This window comes from Felis catus, chromosome F2, assembly GCF_018350175.1.
Source record: "Felis catus isolate Fca126 chromosome F2, F.catus_Fca126_mat1.0, whole genome shotgun sequence".
Lineage (NCBI taxonomy): Eukaryota > Metazoa > Chordata > Mammalia > Carnivora > Felidae > Felis > Felis catus.
This window is the reverse complement of record NC_058385.1, coordinates 17,179,746-17,200,663: the sequence shown is the minus strand read 5'-3', so window position 1 is coordinate 17,200,663 and position 20,918 is coordinate 17,179,746. Positions and strand designations below refer to the sequence as shown.

The following is a 20,918-nucleotide window of genomic DNA, read 5'->3' as shown; positions in this document are numbered from 1 at the left end:
GAATAAAGGTGCAGCAACTTTATAATCATGGGTACTGTTTGAATTCTTAGACCAGGCATTTAAGACTTCCAAAATCAACTTAAAAAGCATGTGTAAAGGTAGATTCATTTGGGGAGAAACATTACCAAGCATAAGTAACTTTGGAAAGGAAGGAATTTCATGTAGGAGGAAGTTGTGTTTTTTTTTTTTTAAGTTTTTCTTTATTTATTTTGAGAGAGACAGAGAAAGAGTGAGTGGAGGAGGGGCAGAGAGAAAAGGAGAGAGAATCCCAAGCAGGCTCTGCCCTGTCAGCACAGAGCCCAATAGAGGGTTTGAATTCACAAACCATGAGATCATGACCCTACCCGAAATCAAGAGTCAGGCGTCCAACCGACTGAGTCATCCAGGCACCCCAGGCAGAAGTTTTCTGCTTGTTGTTTATTTCAATGTCAGTTAAACTACATTAAAACAATTGCTTATCAGTAAATAGTGAATATTTTCCCACATCATTAGGATAGTGATTAAGAACAAGGGTTAAGAGCAGACATGGGTTGAATTCCAACAATACTACTTCACTAGCTGTTTGAACTGTTTTCTCTTCTATGAATGGGAGTGATACCTATCACCTAGGGATATTGTGAGACTTAAGACAATACAATTAAGGTGACTGGTACAGTGCCAGATTTGTAACAAGTACTCAATAAGGTAGTTTTCTTTTTATAACATCACTATAATGGCTAATGAGTATTCCATCTTATGGCTGTGCCAGGGTCCATTTAACCAGTCCCACACTGTTAAAAATCTGGAACATCTTCAATACTATTAATAAACAACAGCAAAATTTTCCCATACATTTCTGGTTATTTCTTTAGGGTTAAATCCTACAAGTGATTTAGTCAATCAAAGAATATCCACATTGTAAACTTGTGACACACATTATCATATTATCAACCAGTATATAGTTTTACCAAGTTATTCAGAAATAATTTTAGTTCAGGGGCACCTGGGTGGCTCAGTCGGTTGAGCGTCCAACTTCAGCTCAGGTCACGATCTCGCGGTCCGTGAGTTTGAGCCCTGCGTCGGGCTCTGGGCTGATGGCTCAGAGCCTGGAGCCAGCTTCCGATTCTGTGTCTCCCTCTCTCTCTGCCCCTCCCTCGTTCATGCTCTGTCTCTCTCTCAAAAATAAATAAATGTTAAAAAAATTTTTAAAGAAATAATTTTAGTTCAAATATATATTGAAGGGACTTAATTCTTGCCAACAACAGACATTTAAAAGAAATATCCTAATTTTATGGGTCTCCCCAAATCTCATGTTGTTGTTTATTAGATGTTTCAATTTCTTTTGTTAAATTATAAAGGTCCTAGGCTCCATAAATTAAAGTATGAGACTGGCAGAAAAATAACTGAGATAGGCAAACGTTTTAATGTAGCATGTTACAGATGGGGTATTTCAAGCCATTCATGAGGGGGTGAGTTTTTCCAATGGTTTTCAAAGTACACCCTTTGGGGAGGGTGGAAAAGGGGGTAAGTACTGCTGGCAAGTTGGAATAATTCTCATTCGTTCCCATTTCAATCACATTGGTCTGTTTTACATATTGAACTTATTGGTAAATTGATCTGGAGGATTCTGGACCTGAAAACAAAACCAAAAACATATTTAATGCAAGGTTTTGGGACAACCGGTATTTTGTAATATATAATAAGTACATAAAATCATTTGAATCTTTCCCTCACATCCTATGCAAAAATACATGTCAGCTGGATTAAAACACTAAATGGAAAACACCTCCATAATTACCAGAGAATATGGGAGAGCATTAACTCCTTTTTAAGCATACTGATGAAAGTAGAGGCCATAATGAGAGGCACTATTTCTCTGTGTTGGTTTTTCCTAAAAATATGTGCCTCTGACAGATTCAAATGTTTTTGTGGCTAACAAAGTGCAGAAATGCTACATATCAATAATACTGCCAGGGTGGCTTAGGGTATTAACATCCCTGTTATCTCTATCAGCACACCCAGATTACCCCAAAATGTGCACTGTAAACAAAATAATGTCCAAAATGAAAAATGTAATACATTCTAGTATCTTAAGCTGCTAGCAGACTCTTGCCATTAAACCCTTCCTCTCCCTAGACATTTTGGAGGCATCACTGCTTTTTCTCTGGAGTCACAGCGTCATCAGCATAGAAAGGCTCTGAAAGTCCTCAGTAGAAAAACTAACTTTATTTACTCATTGTTTACTAAACTTACTTCACTGTAGAAGCCTCCACTCAACATGATACCCATTAATATCCATAGAATTTGTGGACACACTTAGCAAATGCCAGGCTGAAAATTAATATATGAATGGGAAAATGCTAGGCAAGAGGCGTCATGAAAGACACTCTGTCCATTTATTGCTATTTTACCAATGTCCAAATTGAGGCACTCTCCAATGTTGTGATCTGCTGACACCTAGTGCTGATGCTTTAATTTAGTACGTGCATACATAATTTTCAATACTTTCCTGTCCACCTAAATAAAAATCCCTGCTTGCAGACTGCCTTGGATTTATATTCTTGTACATCATAATTATAACACACTTATATATTGGAATATTATGCAAGGATTTATGTAAATAATCTAAAGGACTAAGAAAGTATGTCACCTTGTACTTTTGCTCTTCTCTTACCCATTCACATATGTCTTATGATACTATACATATAAAAAAATGTAATGCTTATTCTGACTCTTTATGTCATACCCACGAAAGGAACTGAATTAGACTGTGTTTAGGAGATAGAGCCGGAAGGTTCAGACAGAGAGATCAGGCCATTCTACAAAAACTCAAGAATGTTACCGGGATGAGGATAAAGTGTTTCTTTCAGTAAACCCTTGAACTTTACTTTCTTTTACCCCCAAAGTACCCTTTGAGTTCTAAGTAAAGGGAAAAGAAAAGGAAGAAGGAAAAGTAATAAAACTGCAGTGATAAGTATTCTCCTGCTCCACAGACATTGGTTATTTGGTCCAGCCATTTAAAATTAATGTTAGTTTGAATTGCAAGCTGTTAGGCTTACGAAGATTAAGATGCAACTTCTGATCTATATTAAACGTGTCTCTGTATGTTTACTTTAATAATGTCAATGCAAATGACACCTGTTTGTACAAATACACTGTATTAATATCTTCCAGGTTTCCTGCTGCTAGTTTGAGAAGATTAGATCACATATTTCAATAAAAATTCTAGTGCTACAAAATCCTGGAATGCCAATTTTGAGGATCACCTGATAACTGTAAAGTGGTCACTCATAAGATAGGGTTAGTATTTTTGAGTATTTGACATTCTCTTTTTTTAAAGTAAGCTCTATACCCAACATGGGGTGTGAACTCAGGACCTCAAGATCAAGAGTCACATGCTCTACCAACTGAGCCAATCAGGCATCCCCCCTTTAAGTATGACATCTTAGTTAAGTAGTATCAAATCTGAGTATTGCTGGAAACCATAAAGCAATTCCTTACTGTGAGAGGGGCTCCTGGGTGGCTCAATTGGTTGGGTGTCTGACTTTGGCTTAGGTCAAGATCTCGCAGTCCATGGGGTTGAGCTCCATGTCATGGAGCTGTTAGCTCAGAGCCTGGAGAGCTGTTAGTCTGAGCTGTTAGCTCAGAGCCTGGAGCCTGCTTCAGATTGTCTCCCTCTCTCTCTGCCCCTCCCCCACTCTCACTCTGTCTCTCTCTCTCAAAAATAAAATAAAAACATAAAAAAAAATTCCTTACAGTGTATTTACTAGTTCACTTATAGCTACTAAGTTCAGAATATATGAGAGTGTGTGTGTTTGTGTGTGCACACATGCATGCATGCTTTGTGCAATTTCTGTTTCTAACTGAATGTAGCACTGGCAGTTAAAGGCCTAGTTCTTTTGAGTTTGGCAAGTCTAGGCTACTGTGTGACATGTGATGACCTAACTCTATCAAAATTACCGTGAAATCTTTATCTATACGTTTTGTCATGACGTTCTTTGGTTTTTACATGATACAAACAAAATCCTAAACTCTACATGAATTCGGGCATTCAAAACTTCATGTTTTAAGGTGCTCATTTAGGAAATCATAAATATTGTTTTAGATTAGTATCAAAATTACAACACAAAAATTTTAAAAAGTTTTTAGAGAATTTGTGGATTTTCAATGAATGCATGCTTCGATCTCAGGCTGAGAAACACTACCATGGATGACAGCCATTCATTCATTCAACAATATTTATTGAGGCTACTGTGTGCCTGGCACAGGGAATCTAACAATCAACAAACTGCCTGCCCTTATGAACAGCCTTACAGTCTAATGGGGAAGAAGGACAATAGACAAGTAACTATATAATTTCAGATAGTGATTAGTGCTATAAAGTGAGCAGGATAAGGAAATGGAGAGTGAAAAGGACAGAGGTTGGCAGGAATGGCATCTTGCTGGAGCTGACATTTGAGCAGACACCTAAAATGATTACCTGGGAAAAATTTTCCAATCAGAAGAAGAGCAAGTGCAAAGGCCCTGAGACAGGAATGTATTGGAGTGTTTGAGGACTAACAAGGTGATCAGTGTGCCAAAGCATCCAGCCAAGGAAATGTCTGAAGTACCCAGGCGCCAGATCACAAAGGGTCCTATGATGTTGTAGTAATGACTTTGGTGGTTCCTAAGGAAAAAATGGGATTGCAGAAGGCATGCTTTAGATAGACTAGAGGTGGAACTTCTGTCCCTGGAACTCAGCCCTTTTTTTTTCTTTTACTTTTTAAAATCAACTTTATTGAGGTATAATTTACACACACAAATGCACCCCTTTTAAGAATTCAGTTGGATGAGTTTTGGCAAATGTATATATCCATATCCTCATCACCATAATCAAAATAAAGAATATTTCCATCATCCTAAAAAAGCTCCCTTGTTCCCTTTTTCAGTCTTCATCCCTTGACCCAGCACCAGAACCAGGAACTCCCTGGAATCTGGAGAATCATTATTTTTAATGAAGACTTAGAGCTGTAAGGACCTAGATCTGTGCTGACAATTGAGAGCCACTAGCCACATGTGGCTACTTAAATTTAATTAAAATTGAGTAAAGTTAACAATTCAGTTTCTGGGCGCCTGGGTGGCTCAGTCATTAAGCATCTGACTTCAGCTCAGGTCATGATCTCATGGTTCATGAGCACAAGCCCCACATCTGGTGAGCATGTGCCCACGCTGCAGGTGAGCTTAAGCCCTCCCAAGTTTCCTCTCTCTCTCTCTCTCTCTCTCTCTCTCTCTCTCTCTCTCTCTCTCTCTCTCTCCCTCCCTCCCTCCCTCTCTCTCTCTCTCTCTCTCTCTCTCTCTCTCTCTCTCCCCCTCTCCTGGGATTTTCTCTTTCTCTGCCCCTTGCTTACTTGTGCATGCTCTCTCTCTCAAAAACAAAACAACAACAACAACAACAACAACAACAACCCAATTCAGTTCCTAAGTTGTACTAGCCACATTTCAAGGGCTACGCTAGTGGCTGCCATATTGGACAGGACAGGCATAGGACTTTTCCATCATTGCAGATAGTTCTATTTGGCAACGCACAGTTGTTACCCAGGTGGAATCTGACCTTTGCCACATGAAAGTAGGCTTAGCAGCCTGAAAACTGAATAAACCATACAAGTCACATTACCTAGTTTTATGTTACTATCTGTGTTTATTACCTTTATCACCAAATAATTTTAAAAGCCCACGTATGGGCCAGAGTGTTGAAGGAGGAGAAGTGTTCACTGGGATGGCATAACAACAGTAATTACGAGGTTGTTTACTACATAGAAATTCTTCCTCCTTTATAAGTTTAAAGGATGTCCTATTTTTTTTTTTTTTACGTTTATTTATTTATTTTGAGAGAGACAGCAAGCGAGGTAGGGCAGAGAGAGAGGGGAGAGAAAGAATCTAAACCAGGCTCTGAACCATCAGCACAGATCCATGGGCTCAGATCATGACCCGAGCTGAAACCAAGCATCAGACACTTAACCGACTGAGCTACCCAGGCACCCCAGGATCCTACTTTTATTAAGGGAAAGGGTGATTTCTTTTATAACTCATAAGGCACCATTTTAAGTAAAATTAAATCTTAAAATCATGGTCTTACTAAATTACATATTTTTTTTTCTTTTTTGAAAGGGGGGGTTCAAAGCAAATATGCTGAAATATTAACATATGTTCAACCTGGTAGTCGGTGCATGAGTATTTTTATATAATTTTTCTGTACACTTAAAATGTTTGAAATATTTTAAAAGAAAAAAATGTAGGCTTTCATTTTAAATGTTGGACAAGAATATTTAATGTTATCAAAGTTGTTCATGATTTGATTAAACAATTCAGGTTAAAAGTAGTTTAGCACACTAGTACAGCATAATGGTCAGTATGACAGAAGACTCATTATAGTAAACATAATGATTAAGCATACAGGCTCTGGAGCCAGACTGCTTGGGTTTTAATCCTAAGTATGCCACTTACTAGCAATGAAACACTGAACAAATTAAATAACCTCTCTATGCCTCAGTCCTCATCTGTAAAATAAAAATAAAAATAATAATAATAGTACCTGGCTCAAAAAATATTATAAGGATTAAGTAAATATATGTAAAGACCCTGGCACATAATAGATCCCTAATTAGTGTTAATTTAATAGCTACTATTATGGTGATGATACTGATGATACAATTTTGGTTTCCTAATACTTTTAGAAAAAAGGAAATTGAACAGTCCATTAAAAATGTTAATTGTAACCTTCTAATTGATAAGACTAATTTTAATTTTTTTACTTATTTTCTAAACATTCTATGTAAATTCCTGTTGTACTTAAAACAACAGAAACCAAAGTATGGGTTTTAAGTCCTTCCCCAGATATGACCCACAGTCTGATAAACACTAATTTCCCATGTATGATCCTTGGACCAGCAGTATCAGCAATACCATAGAACTTGGTAGAAATGCAAATTCTCAGGCTCCATCCCAAATGCACTCATTCTGGGGTGGAGCCCAGCAACCCACTGTTACATTCGATTCTGATGATCACTAAAGTTTGAAAACTATAGTGCTAAAGCATAACCTTTAACTCTACTTGACCTCTTTCACCTTTATATAATAAGAAATACTGCCAATCATTCTTCTTCAAATACTCTCTGCAACTCTTGTTCACAAAGTCCTTCTTCCACCCTTTGAAATAACCTTTCATGAGCCTTTTGAGAATATCTCCTCTCTGTCGCCAGTTACTGCCTGACACAGAAAACGCAAATGCTTTCTGGAGCCAAGCAGGTAATATGTCTCAAGGGACCTGGTATATGACCTCAGAGAGAGAACTGCTGGCCACTGCACAAAGATGTTAACATTAAAAAAAAAAAAAAAAAAAATGTTAAACTGCTGCTGGCCAAACAAAAACACATGTAAGCCAAGTTTGGCCACTGGCCACCAGTTTGCACTCACTTCTTGGCTAATTCTCTCTCAAATCACTAAGCAGCTGTGATGTAGTGGAAAGAGTGAGTACTAAACATGGAAGAAAACCTTGATTTGAAGCCCAGCTCTACTACTTGCTAGCTGGGTGGTAATAATGATGATGATAATGTTAACCTTCCAGAGTTAAACCTATCTCACAGGACTGTTTTAAAGACTAAGATAATATTCTGAAAAAACACTCCCCCTACAACAAGCCCTCAATTTTTCATAGCATTTGTGATATTTATTTTCTTATACTGTTTTGATTGATTACATACTTCATTCTACCTATATTTATGAACAATTTAGTTTAGCCTATTTCTTCTATTAGACTTGGAGTTCCTCAGCATCAGGGACGGCATTCTGCATCCTTTCAAGTTCTCACGATACCTACTTCAGTAATTAAGTCCCTCACATATCCACCCTCAGCTTCAACAAAAGCTGATGACTCAAAGTCTGATTATCTGGAGTAGAGATCTGGAGGAACACAGTCAACTCTTAGTACAGATGTATATTTCATATAAGAAAGTATGTGGCTGACTTATAACAACCCCCAAAGTTATGATTCCCTTCCTTTTCCAATATAAAAGAAAAACGATAATGGTTATGCTCTTGTTAAGTGGATGCCTCTTGCTTTTACATTTACTAGGTTTATTAAAAGCAATATAGGAATTTTAGGGGCGCCTGGGTGGCTCAGTTGATTAAGTGTCCAACGTTGGCTCAGGTCACGATCTCACGGTTTGTGAGTTCAAGCCCTGCATCAGGCTCTCTGTTGTCAGTGCAGGGCCCACTTTGAATCCTGTCTTCCTCTTTCTCCACCTCTCCTTCTCAAAAATAAATACACATTGAAAAAAAAAAAAAGCAATACAGGAATTTTAGAAGTGCCATACTAGAAATTTACGGGGAAAAAGAGGGTTTCAGTTTTAACTGCATTTTGTCAATTCAGATAGAGGTGATGCTGGGGTAATGGTGATAGAAGAGGTATATATCAGAGCAGCTAACATTAGGGGCTCAGCTCATTTTCCCGTAGGGAATACTGAGATGAGAATAAGAACTATTAGTGGGGCTCCTGGGTGGCTCAGTCGGTTAAGCATCTGACTTTGGCTCAGGTCATGATCTCACGGTGTATGAGTTTGAGCCCTGCATCAGGCTCTCTGCTGTCTGCTTCAGATTCTGTCTCCCTCTCCCTCTGCCCGTCCCCTGCCACATTCTCTCTCTCTCTGTCAAAAATAAACTTTAAAAAAAGAAAAACTATTAGAAATCTCATCAAGATCTTTTAAAAGTTATTAGGCAATTAAGATCATGGATTTGGGGAAGAAGAGGAAGGAAGCATGTATATCTCACATAAGCAAGTTAGAAGCTTGCTGCACTCCTATAGCCTTATAAGAAACAGCATGTCATATTTTGTCCTAACAAAACGTTCTTACTTTACAGGTATCCATGCCTTCTAAATGTCTGTAAAAAAATAATTCACATATTGAACGTGGCATGGTTAATGCCCCTTTATTTGTTAGCCTTCTTACTTTCTGAACTTTGCATCTACAGACTCATTAAGTGACTTGAAGGTTAAATGACCCAATTTAATTCTAGAATTGATCGAAAACTTAACTCCTTTCCCTCCTCCTATGAACTGTGCTTTATATCAGGGTATTTTATTTTTTTCCTTTCAAAAGTATCATTCTTAAAATTAGAACTATAGTAACAAATGGGTTTAAATGTCAGATTTGGTTTTGGAAGAGTATTTCTAACTAATCAAAGTTCCACATGGGGAAATGCACATTGGATGAGTCAAATGGATTGTGCTTGACAAACCAGCAAAAGGCTACCCATGTTTTCAGTAAGGTGGAAAGTGGTTATTTTGTCAAGTGTGATTTAGAATGACATATTCAAATGCGATTCAAAAAATCTATTTCACTATTCATATGTATTATCAGTAAAGAAAATTTAGCTTGGTGATGTCAAAACATAAAAGTGCATGCCCATGTGCACACTGCTGTCATTTTTCATGTGTTTTGAGGCTTTCATAATTCAATTCTTTGGATTCTGTATGACGAAAATAAAATTTCACTGAAGGTGTAACTTCTCAGTAACAGTAGACAATAATTTCCACCTACTAGGCATATTCAATTTCTCAACTTAAAAACACTCAATTAAAAACCAGTTCCAAGACCATGTATGTAGTTACCACCAAACTATTGTCAGAATAGAAATAAACAACTTTTCCTGCATGAATTAAGAAAAACTTTATTTAAAAAAATTATTTTTTCAATGTTTATTTAATTTTGAGAGACAGAGAGTGAGAGTGTGAGTAGGGAAAGGGCAGAGAGAGAGAGGGAGACACAGAATTCAAAGCAGGCTCCAGGTTCTGAGCTGTCAGCACAGAGTCAGACACAGGGCTTGAACCCACGAACCATGAGATCATTACCAGAGCCAAAGTCGGACGCCCAACCGATTGAGCCACCCAGGCGCCCCAAAAAACTTTATTGAAAATTATCCCTTTCAAGATAAGTAACATTACCTATCTTGTATTACGGTAACAAAATTGTGCCGTGGGCCAGGAGAATTGGATAAGAGAATAATGTTTAAATAATTTCTCTTTCAAACATGTCATTTCTTTTGAAGAAAACTGTAGACAATAATTAAGGTGGAAGTCAGTACTAATACCTTTTAGGAGTGTCTCACAGATGGTTCATTTCAAAGCATCAAATTCTATTTACCCAAAAAACCTAGTAAGGTAAACAATTCCCTTGGCAGCTACAGAAGACTCAAATGGCCTCATGGACTGCACTGATGTATCTATTTTGTCCCAGACGTTTCAGAAATTTTGAGATAGTTCACTTATCTAAGGTTTCAGAAAGCAAGACTTTCCAGAATAAGTGAAAGGGGCTCACTGTACAATAATAATTAAAACAATACTAGCTTCCAATTAACATATCAATGTGTTGTGCATGAAGAGGCAATTTCCAAGCACACAATAAAATAAAGCTCTGTTGCCTCCTTAAGGGTAAACATCCTTATCACTCCTTCCCCCTAAGAGATCCAGAGGCCTAACAAAAGGTGTGAGTTTAACAGCTCTTTTCTTTTGTAGAAAATAGTATAAAAAACACTCTCTGGGTCTGAGATACACTGGTGGTTTGACCTTGGACGAGTCACTTAATTCCTAGTCTGTTTCCATAACTGTAAATGGAGTAATACCTGGTATCGTATTACAGGATTGGTGCCAGAATGAAATGATATATGTGAACGTATTATGTAAACTATAAAGCAACAGTAACCGGAAGTTAGTTATTATTTTATATAATACTGGCCTAAACTTTTCTGCTATGTCCCGTCTGCAATATGGGTACATATCTAGATCTGAATGCCTAACCGCTTGCTGGCTGTGTGAACCTAAGGAAGTCACTTCCTTTTGGGCATGTTTTCTAACAAGGTTTTTATGAAGAGCAAATATAATGTGTACGTAAAGATTGAGGCAGAAATATATTAAGAACTTAATAAATGATAGCTATTATTAGTTTTGAAGAGAGGATCGTAAGTAAATTATATCTAGTTAAAAGCCTTTGCATGTATATACAACTCTACACGCATCCAAAGTACTGTTATTTGTACTGTAAATTGCAAAGACGTACAAGGAACTAGGAAACAAATGGCGCCTCGGTGACCCTCAATACAGAAGGGGAATAAGGCAGAGAAGGGGACTTAGGCGCCTCAGTAGCTTGGAATAGCGGTAGGAATGAGAGGAGAAGTATGGCAGAAAAAAAGACCTTAAGAAATACTCCGAGAATCAATTCATTGTTTACCCCCCGCCCCCCTCCCTTCTCTCTTACGACCTCCGGCCTAGATTAGGCCATTTCATTCAACTTCCCAGCCCGCTATGCCGCTGGACATTTATTTACTGTACCTTCTTCACTGAGAGCCTTTCAATTCCCCTCCCCTTCTATGAGTCGTGAACTTCAGACCCTCGGCTTCCGACACCCATTCCCTTTAATTCTGTTTTTTACCAAGCTTCCCTGTATCCTTCTCTCCGCCTAAGGGGGAAGTGAGGCTGAACGCACCGCAGGGCATCCTAGGAAATGTGGTCTCTCATTTCTCTTTTGCTTGAGCCCCAGAGTGAGGAAGACGACAAAGAAGATCCAGTTCAAACTACAACTCCCGGCAAGCAACACGAATGACGATCTCCTTTCTGCCCCCCCTTCCTATTACCTTCCTCTTCCTCCTCTCCGCGGGTGCTGAACCGCATGGCCTCACGGTATCGTAGTTCTTTGCGGATCCAAAATCCTAGCATTCAATGGCCCGGAGAGAGGCTGCAAGACTCTAATTCCCAGAGGGCAGAGCGGTAGCTGCGCCTGCGCACTCCCAGTGAGGGCGTGTATGTCTGTGTGTCTGAGGGAGAGAGAGAGCGAGAGTGAGTGAGTGTGAGTGCTGGGTAGGGTGGTGGCCGTTACGTTCGGGGCAACGGCTACGGCAGTGGAGAAGTAAGAAGAGAAACAACGTCCGGCGCTTCCGCCTTCGCTTAGGAGGAGGAGGAGCTGGTAGGGAAAGGAAAGTGATTCGTCCTGGGCCTGGACTAGACAGAGTCGGGCCGGTGGGTGTCTGGGCTATGAGCCTTTGAGGGTCGCTTGGGACGCGGAGCGAGACACGAGAGCCGAGAGGTATGTCTCAGCCGCCGCCGCCGCCTCCGCTGCCGCCGCCACCTCCTCCCCCTGAGGCTCCGCAGACTCCGCCGTCCCTGGCGGCGGCGGCGGCGGCGGCTCCTCCGGGGGGGCTCTCGAAACGGAGAGACCGGAGAATCCTCTCTGGGAGCTGCCCGGATCCGAAGTGCCAGGCGCGTCTGTTCTTCCCGGCCTCCGGTTCTGTCAGCATCGAGTGTACCGAGTGCGGACAGCGGCACGAGCAGCAACAGCTGCTGGGGGTGGAGGAGGTGACCGACCCGGACGTAGTGCTACACAACCTGCTGCGGAACGCGCTGCTTGGGGTGACAGGGGCACCCAAGAAGAACACGGAACTGGTAAAGGTGATGGGCCTTTCTAACTACCACTGCAAATTGTTGTCGCCCATATTAGCTCGCTATGGAATGGATAAACAGACAGGCAGGGCTAAGCTTCTCCGGGACATGAACCAGGGCGAACTGTTCGATTGCGCTTTGCTAGGTGACCGCGCCTTCCTCATCGAACCAGAGCATGTTAACACAGTGGGCTATGGCAAGGACCGCTCCGGAAGCCTCCTGTATTTGCATGACACACTTGAGGACATCAAGCGGGCCAATAAAAGCCAGGAATGCCTCATTCCAGTTCATGTGGACGGGGATGGACACTGCTTGGTGCATGCTGTGTCCCGTGCTCTAGTAGGCCGGGAGCTCTTCTGGCATGCCTTGAGAGAGAATCTTAAACAGCACTTTCAGCAGCACCTGGCCCAATATCAAGCCCTGTTCCATGACTTCATTGATGCCGCTGAATGGGAGGATATTATCAATGAGTGTGACCCTCTGTTTGTACCACCTGAGGGTGTTCCCCTGGGCCTGAGGAACATCCACATATTTGGCCTTGCCAATGTATTACATCGCCCTATTATTCTGCTAGATTCTCTCAGTGGCATGAGAAGCTCTGGTGATTATTCAGCCACCTTTCTGCCTGGGCTCATCCCTGCAGAGAAGTGCACAGGGAGAGATGGTCATTTGAACAAACCAATCTGTATTGCATGGAGTAGCTCTGGTAGAAACCATTATATCCCCTTGGTAGGCATAAAAGGGGCTGCTTTGCCCAAATTGCCTATGAATTTGTTGCCTAAAGCATGGGGTGTGCCTCAGGACCTTATTAAAAAGTACATTAAACTTGAGGAGGATGGTGGTTGTGTTATTGGAGGAGACAGAAGTTTGCAGGATAAATACTTACTTAGGCTTGTGGCTGCTATGGAAGAAGTCTTTATGGACAAACACGGTATCCATCCTAGTTTGGTTGCTGATGTCCATCAGTATTTCTACAGGAGGACTGGGGTGATAGGAGTTCAGCCTGAAGAAGTTACAGCAGCTGCTAAAAAAGCAGTAATGGATAATCGCCTTCACAAATGTTTGCTCTGTGGTGCCCTTTCTGAACTTCATGTTCCTCCAGAGTGGTTGGCTCCAGGAGGGAAACTGTATAACCTGGCAAAAAGTACTCATGGACAGCTGAGGCCTGACAAAAATTATAGCTTTCCCTTGAACAATTTAGTTTGCTCATATGATTCAGTGAAAGATGTTCTGGTACCAGACTATGGATTGAGTAACCTGACAGCCTGTAATTGGTGCCATGGCACATCTGTGCGAAGGGTCAGAGGAGATGGGTCTATTGTGTATTTGGATGGGGACAGAACTAATTCTAGGTCCACTGGTGGCAAATGTGGTTGTGGATTCAAACATTTTTGGGATGGTAAAGAGTATGACAATCTACCAGAAGCTTTTCCTATTACTTTGGAATGGGGTGGAAGAGTGGTCAGAGAAACAGTATATTGGTTCCAGTATGAAAGTGATTCATCTTTGAATAGTAATGTTTATGATGTTGCAATGAAACTTGTTACCAAGCACTTTCCAGGTGAATTTGGGAGTGAAATCCTAGTTCAGAAAGTTGTCCATACTATACTGCATCAGACTGCCAAAAAGAATCCCGATGATTATACTCCTGTAAATATAGATGGTGCTCACGCCCAAAGAGTTGGAGATGTACAAGGACAAGAGTCAGAGTCTCAGCTCCCAACTAAAATTATTCTTACTGGACAGAAAACAAAAACTTTGCACAAGGAGGAGTTAAACATGAGTAAAACTGAAAGAACTATTCAACAGAATATTACGGAACAGGCTGCTGTAATGCAGAAACGGAAAACAGAGAAGTTAAAACAAGAACAAAAAGGGCAACCCAGGACTGTTTCTCCTAGTACCATTCGTGATGGTCCGTCCTCTGCACCTGCTACCCCTACAAAGGCTCCATATTCACCAACAACTTCAAAGGAAAAGAAGATCCGAATAACAACTAATGATGGACGACAGTCCATGGTTACACTTAAATCTTCAACAACCTTTTTTGAACTTCAAGAAAGCATAGCCAGAGAATTTAACATTCCTCCATATTTACAGTGTATTCGATATGGCTTTCCTCCTAAAGAGTTAATGCCACCCCAGGCAGGAATGGAAAAGGAGCCGGTTCCTTTACAGCATGGTGACAGAATTACAATAGAGATTCTAAAAAGTAAAGCGGAAGGTGGTCAGTCTGCTGCAGCACACTCTGCCCACACTGTGAAACAAGAAGAGGTTGCTGTTACTGGTAAACTATCCAAGGAACTTCAGGAGCAAGCTGACAAAGAAATGTACTCCTTGTGTCTTTTAGCAACATTAATGGGTAAGATCATTTTAACTCAGATGGTATTTCTTAATTGTGAATATTTTTCTGTTGTCTTCATGAAAAACAATCTGTGATCATTATAAAAACGATTTGATTATATAAATATTTTAGGAAGAGATTATTTTCTTCCTCCTAAATAGATGGATGTTAGCATGATTCTCCATTGAGTAAGCATTAGGACAACTAAGAAAGTGAAAGTAGTCCGTTAACTGTCACCAGATTATTTAAATATAACTTATTCTCATATTTTTTTAATAGCTTATAATGTATCTATTTAAAGTCTTTTAAAATATTTTCCTCCCAGGGCTGTATTGAGCCTGGTCACTTTGTCCCTTTTCATTTATTTTAAAATTTTCTTTTCCTGCATGTCATGTGATTTCAGGACTTCCTGTTTGATGAATTGCAGTTTCTGGTGTTTATATTCTCACTGCACTCCCACCTAATAGTCTCTGTCCTCCATTTCCTGTTCTTCCTTTCCTAGTTCATCACATTTTTATTTGTACATTAGGATTTGTGTTTAAGTAATTTCCTTGCTCAGTGACTCTTTGCTTTCAAACATATTGTACTATTATAACTCCCGAGAAATACAAGAAACAGAGGTGGATGTTAATGTGTTTCTTAAGAAGCATTTCTTTTTAATAATTCAGCATAAATTAAAAATATCAACCAGATATGTAAACTAAAGCTTTAGATGATTTGGGATATGATCCAATGGTGCACTTTTTACATTATTTTTGTTTGCTTACTCTTTGTTTTTAAATCACTGTTAATATGCTTTACTAAGGCTTAAAGTAGAGTTAAAATTTATATTACATATTAGAAGAGCCTTATTTTTGCTGAGATTAGAGTTTTTAACTAGAAAAGTGATCTGGGTTTTGATTCTGTTTTCTAAGAGTACGAAGTATCAGTGAGTTGGGCCTTGACCTACCAAAATAAAGATTATTCCTGGCTTGTTAAATTTGGGGGCCTAGAAGTTAATAGGAGATCTAAAAGCCCTGTACACATTAATAACTTGATATTGATATTGTAGAGTTTATTTTGGCAGACATAGCCATCAAATCGGGGGATATGTCAAGAAATGTACTAGGCACTTTGTGTATTTCTATCTCTTAGAGTTTTTAGTTTCTTAGAGACTGCATGAAATATAGGAAAGATTGTGTGATCTTTGGAGTCAGAAAGACCTAGAATTTGAATCTTGGCTCCACTACTTATTTAAACTTAGTGATTCAGGCAAGCTGCTTAACTCCCCGATACTTCAGTTGCCTCTTTACAAAATGCCTTTTGTGGTTGATACACAGGGCAACAGTAAAATCCTCCTAGAACTGTGAAAATCAAATAACATCAGCAAAGAATGGATAAAATTAGATACATGCAGGAGGTAGTTTAAAAACTGGCAATCTCCCAGGTCAAAAACAGGAAAAGAAAAGGTCTTCCTCAGTAGAAGATAAACTCTTGAGGATGTGGCTCATTTCTTATCTAACCTTGGATGCTCAGTACCTAGTATAGTGCCCAGCAGGTTGTAGGCACTCTGAATGTTTTTGATTGGATTAAATAGATGACATTAACATGTCTAAAGAAAGGCTGTGTCAGCAGAAATGGAATGGATGGTCAGCATTGAACATTGAAAAAGAGTTGAAAAGCAGAATTTGGCACTGTTTATACACTACAAAGGGAAAAGATACATCATCTGGGGTTCATGAAAATTCTGGTAACTAGAAAGATAATCTCTAGGGGCTGGAATATTTGATCAGTCCCCACCATGGCCTGGCTGAAAGAACTGTATCCGTTTAGGGATTCTGTATTCATCAAGTATTCTGATCATTCATTTAACTTCCTAAGTATTGATGTACAGGTGAGAGCATACCTGTAGTCTTCACTTAGAAGACTGTGTTCTCCATTGTAGATAAATAAATTGGCAAGGGTGAGATTATGATCAGTACTGTAAAAGTCTGATTAGCATAATAATATATTTTATAATGAAAATTAGTAAAATGTAGTTCTGGTTTATAATTGGTCACTTTTTGAGTTTAGTTTGAGGTTTCTCAACCTGAATATCTGAGTACTAGACTGTTGACTGCAATGAGTTCAGTAAGGTAGTGTCTTCTTGTTATGATCCCTTTCCTCTTTACCGCCAACATTTATGTTGCTTCCCTTCTCAATACACAAATCTCTTTAAATCTTCTATTCCCAACACAAAATTTGAGCATAAAAAGAGTGTTTTGCTGATTTCATAGTGTAGCACTTGAGAGACTTTCTGCTGTAGTGTACTAAGACACTGCGTGGCCTGTATTAGTCCCTGTATTAAACATTAGTTTTTTTTACCTCTAATTTTCTTATAACTGTATTTGAATTATGCAGAAGACATTCTTAATAAAAACTGATGTGTTGGTAAAAATGTCAGTTTGGGGATAGTTATATATACACACAACCTTATGTAAAGAGTGCTGGAGAACTATTGATGTTTAGTTTGGAGAGGACTGGAAAATGGAAAATGACAGGGCTTATTTATAAAATTGCAAATTTCAAAATGCAGAAATTACTTTGTGAATTACCAGATGTGAACTGAGCTGTTATGAAAATAGTTCATCAAGCATTATGCTGTTTGAATTGTTGGCTCCTTCTCGTTTAGGTGTAGGCTTAAATACCACCTTAGAGAGGCTTTCTCCTGACTACCTTTTCTAAGGGTTTGAGAGACCTTTGCTAACCACTCTAAGTAGGCCCCCTCTCTCATGGTACCCAGTTCATTTCTCTTATAGCACCTATTACAGGTTTCCATTATCTTATTTGTTGGTTTACTTATTCATTTGCTTACCCCACCGTATTTATTATAAACTACTCAAAGGCAGAGATAGTAGTCTATACATGAATTTATACTATCATACTTTGAAGATTAAGTTAAACATTGATTCTGCTCCTTTCTGCGCTTAGCTACTTTGATATTTATTTTCCTTCATATTTTTCAGTTATAAGATAATATTTTTAAAAATTCAAAGAATTTAAGTGTGTATAAAGTAAAATATGATAGTTGCCTGTAACATTTTTACTCCCCAGAGACTGTGTGTGTGTGTGTGTGTGTGTGTGTGTGTGTGATAAATACATCATTTAATGCTAATGATGCTGCTAAAAGTTGTATGGGCTGGATATACTTCAGGGATTCAGTATAAGGAGAAAAACAGGCATGCCTTTCTTAGAAATGGTTTTGACTACTGATAAAGTAGATACATTTTTAGATGGGAGGATCTGCAAGAAGGGTGGAGTGATGGCAATGGTTCTTTTAGCTAATGAATACCCTTAGGAGTATTTCTAGTAGAAACAGTCCCATGTTCCTAGTTTAAATTTACATTTTGGCCAGTTTATTTTATGGTCATAGATATGGGAGTTCAGAGTTAATGTTTAGTACCTTTGGGCATCTTTAAAAATATAAAGGAGGGGCATTTAAAAATATATTTCATTTCATTACTCAGCCATAAAAAAAGAACGAGATCTTGCCATTTGCAACAATATGGATGGACCTAGAGGGTATTATGCTAAGTAAAATAAGACAGAGTAAGACAAATACCATATGATTTTACATGTATGCAGAATCTAAAAAACAAAACAAAAAAGCAGAAACAGACCCATAAATACAGAAAACAAACTGATGGTCGTGGGGATGGGAAGTGGGCCAAATGGGTGAAGGGGCATGGGAGGTACAGTCTTCTAGTTGCAGAATGAAAAAGTCATGGGGATGAAAGTTAAAGCCTAGGGACTATAGTCAGCGGTATTGTAATAGTGTATGGTGGTAGCTACACTTATGTTGAGTGTAGCATAACCTATAGAGTTGTCAAATCACGGTGTTATACACCTGAAACTAATGTAACATTGTCAATTATGCCTCAATAAAAACACATAAATAAATTTCACATAGGTGTTAGAATTTAAAATTTGCTCACTTTATAAATTGCAAAGTAGAAACTTCAAGTTGCCTTTTTAAAAATCTAGTTAGAAAATTAGGATGATGGGGGTGCCTGTGTGTGGCTTAGTCTGTTGAGCGTCTGACTCTTTATTTCAACTCAGATCATGATCCTGGGGTTGTAGGATTGAACCCCACATTGTTTAGTGTGGAGCCTGCTTGGGGTTCTCTCTCTGTGTCCCTCTGCCCCTCTTCCCCAAATAAAAAAAAGATTGGAATGATGAGCGTAAAGCCCACTTTTAACCCCATGATTTTATTAGTAGTAAAAGTTAGAAAAATGAAAATTTTAAAAATGTTTCATTTTAACATGCTTTTTAAAAATTAAATATTGCTTCTTAAGGAGGAAAAAAGTCAGATAAACCAAAAGAAAAACCATCTGTAATATCACTGCCATATATAACTTAGGAAAACTGAAGATTTTTAGGAGGAAGACAAAGTTTGGACAGAGATTATTGATGGTGATACAGACTTTTTTCTACATTTATACATACACACAATATGTTGAATATAAATATTTTACTGTTCACTGTGGAGAAACAAATGAATTATAAAGTAAAATTGGGGCACCTGGGTGGCTCAGTTGGTTAAGCATCCGGCTCTTCGGACTTCAGCTAAGGTCATGATCTCACAGTTTGTGAGTTCGAGCCCCACATTGGGCTCTGCACTGACAGCGTGGAGCCTGCTTGGGATTCTCTCTCTGTCCCTCTTTCTCTGCCCCTCCCTTGCTTGTGTGCTGTGTTTCTCTTTCTCTTAAAATAAATAAATTAAAAAAAAATTTTTAATAAAATAAAAGTAAAATTAATTGAGGACTAACAATATGAATTAATACAATATTTGTTCAATGTTTTACCAAGCTTTTCCTATTCTCCTAGAGTTTGCTTTCTAATGAAATGGTAGAAAAATAATTCTTTCCCTTTTTTGTAAGATTACTCTTAGTAACTTTCAAATAGACAATACAGTATTAACTATAGTCACCATGCTGTACTTTACATTCCCATGACTTATTTATTTGATAACTGGAAGTTTGTACCTAAAAGTCTTTTCCTTTGTTTTTGCTGTGATTTTTTTTATTAGATCCATGAAGAGGTATAGATGGTTCCATTAGTTATATTTTATCAGTATTGACACTGAAGAACAGTTATCATGGTGCTGCTTCAGTTAAGTTTTTCTGAACTTATTTGAGGCACTGTTAAAAGGAAAAACGTCATTTATACTGTTCATTCATGTACATTCATTCAATGAATGTTAAGAATGATACTGTCTACCTAGCACCGTGCCAGGCCCTGGAAATAGAAAGTCAGATAGACCAGTGACCTTTTCCTGACTTTGAAAGGCTAGTCTAGAAGGGGAAACAGAAAAATACACTAAATTACCCTGTAGTGTGATGAGGGCTGTGGTACTCATATGCATAGGAGTAGCAAGGAAGGTACCTACCTATCCACCACTCTGAAGAATGCTAGAGAAAGTGACACCTAAATTGAGTTTTAAAGAATATATAGCAATTATTGGCCATTGGGAACCAGAGAGCATTTTGGTGGTGTTGCTTTGTAAAACTCAAGTTAGGGTATGATGTGAGATGTGGGATAGGAGAGAATGCAAGGATTACTCTTATCTGCCATGAAAAAGGAGCTTGGACTTTACCTTATGTTTTTGGGGGAACCATTAAAGGTGCAACTCTGAAGGTATTATGGAGGAGGGATTTGAGAACAAGATTGGAGGGAAAACCAGTTAAGGAGATGGTGGCAGTAATTCGAATAGGAGACAGGCCTGAACCAGGGCAATTAATTGTAGAATTGATGGAGACAAATGCAGTGGAGAGCCATATGATGCTAATGGGGCTCTTGTGCAGAATGTCACAATCCATTTTTCCTGACCTCTAATTTCTTTTTTTGGTTCTATTGCCAACAAATGGAAGTATCTGTATACCAAAGGAAATAATTTGCCTACTTTTTCCTCCTAACCAGTTGTTGATGCCATGGATTTCTGTAAGAAAAGACTGCGGATAGTTCTGTCAAATTTGTAGTAACACAATTTGACCTCTGGTAGAGGTTTAATATCAATGGAAAGGGTAGGTTTAAGCTTTGGAATGATACACAGGATTCAAATCCTGGCTCTGCCACTTACTAGCTGTTTGATCTTGGGAGAATTGCTTAAAC

The 20,918-nt window shown here is 38.9% G+C and overlaps 1 protein-coding gene and 1 long non-coding RNA gene across 2 annotated transcripts in view; one reads left to right on the top strand and one right to left on the bottom strand.

The window, feature by feature from the left end:
- Nucleotides 1-1,383: 1,383 nt before the first annotated feature.
- LOC102900275 lies at nt 1,384-11,489 on the bottom strand. Its single transcript, XR_891325.4, has 2 exons — nt 11,342-11,489; nt 1,384-1,612 (listed from the first exon to the last, which is right to left on the bottom strand). It is a non-coding gene; the product is annotated as an uncharacterized LOC102900275 (long non-coding RNA).
- Nucleotides 11,490-11,645: 156 nt separating this feature from the next.
- VCPIP1 (valosin containing protein interacting protein 1) overlaps nt 11,646-20,918 on the top strand; it is a 30,086-nt gene continuing 20,813 nt past the window's right edge. The window contains exon 1 of the mRNA XM_003999861.5: nt 11,646-14,807. Within this exon, the coding sequence (XP_003999910.1) occupies nt 12,095-14,807 (2,713 nt within the window). The 5' untranslated portion in view covers nt 11,646-12,094. The remainder of the gene's footprint in view (nt 14,808-20,918) is intronic.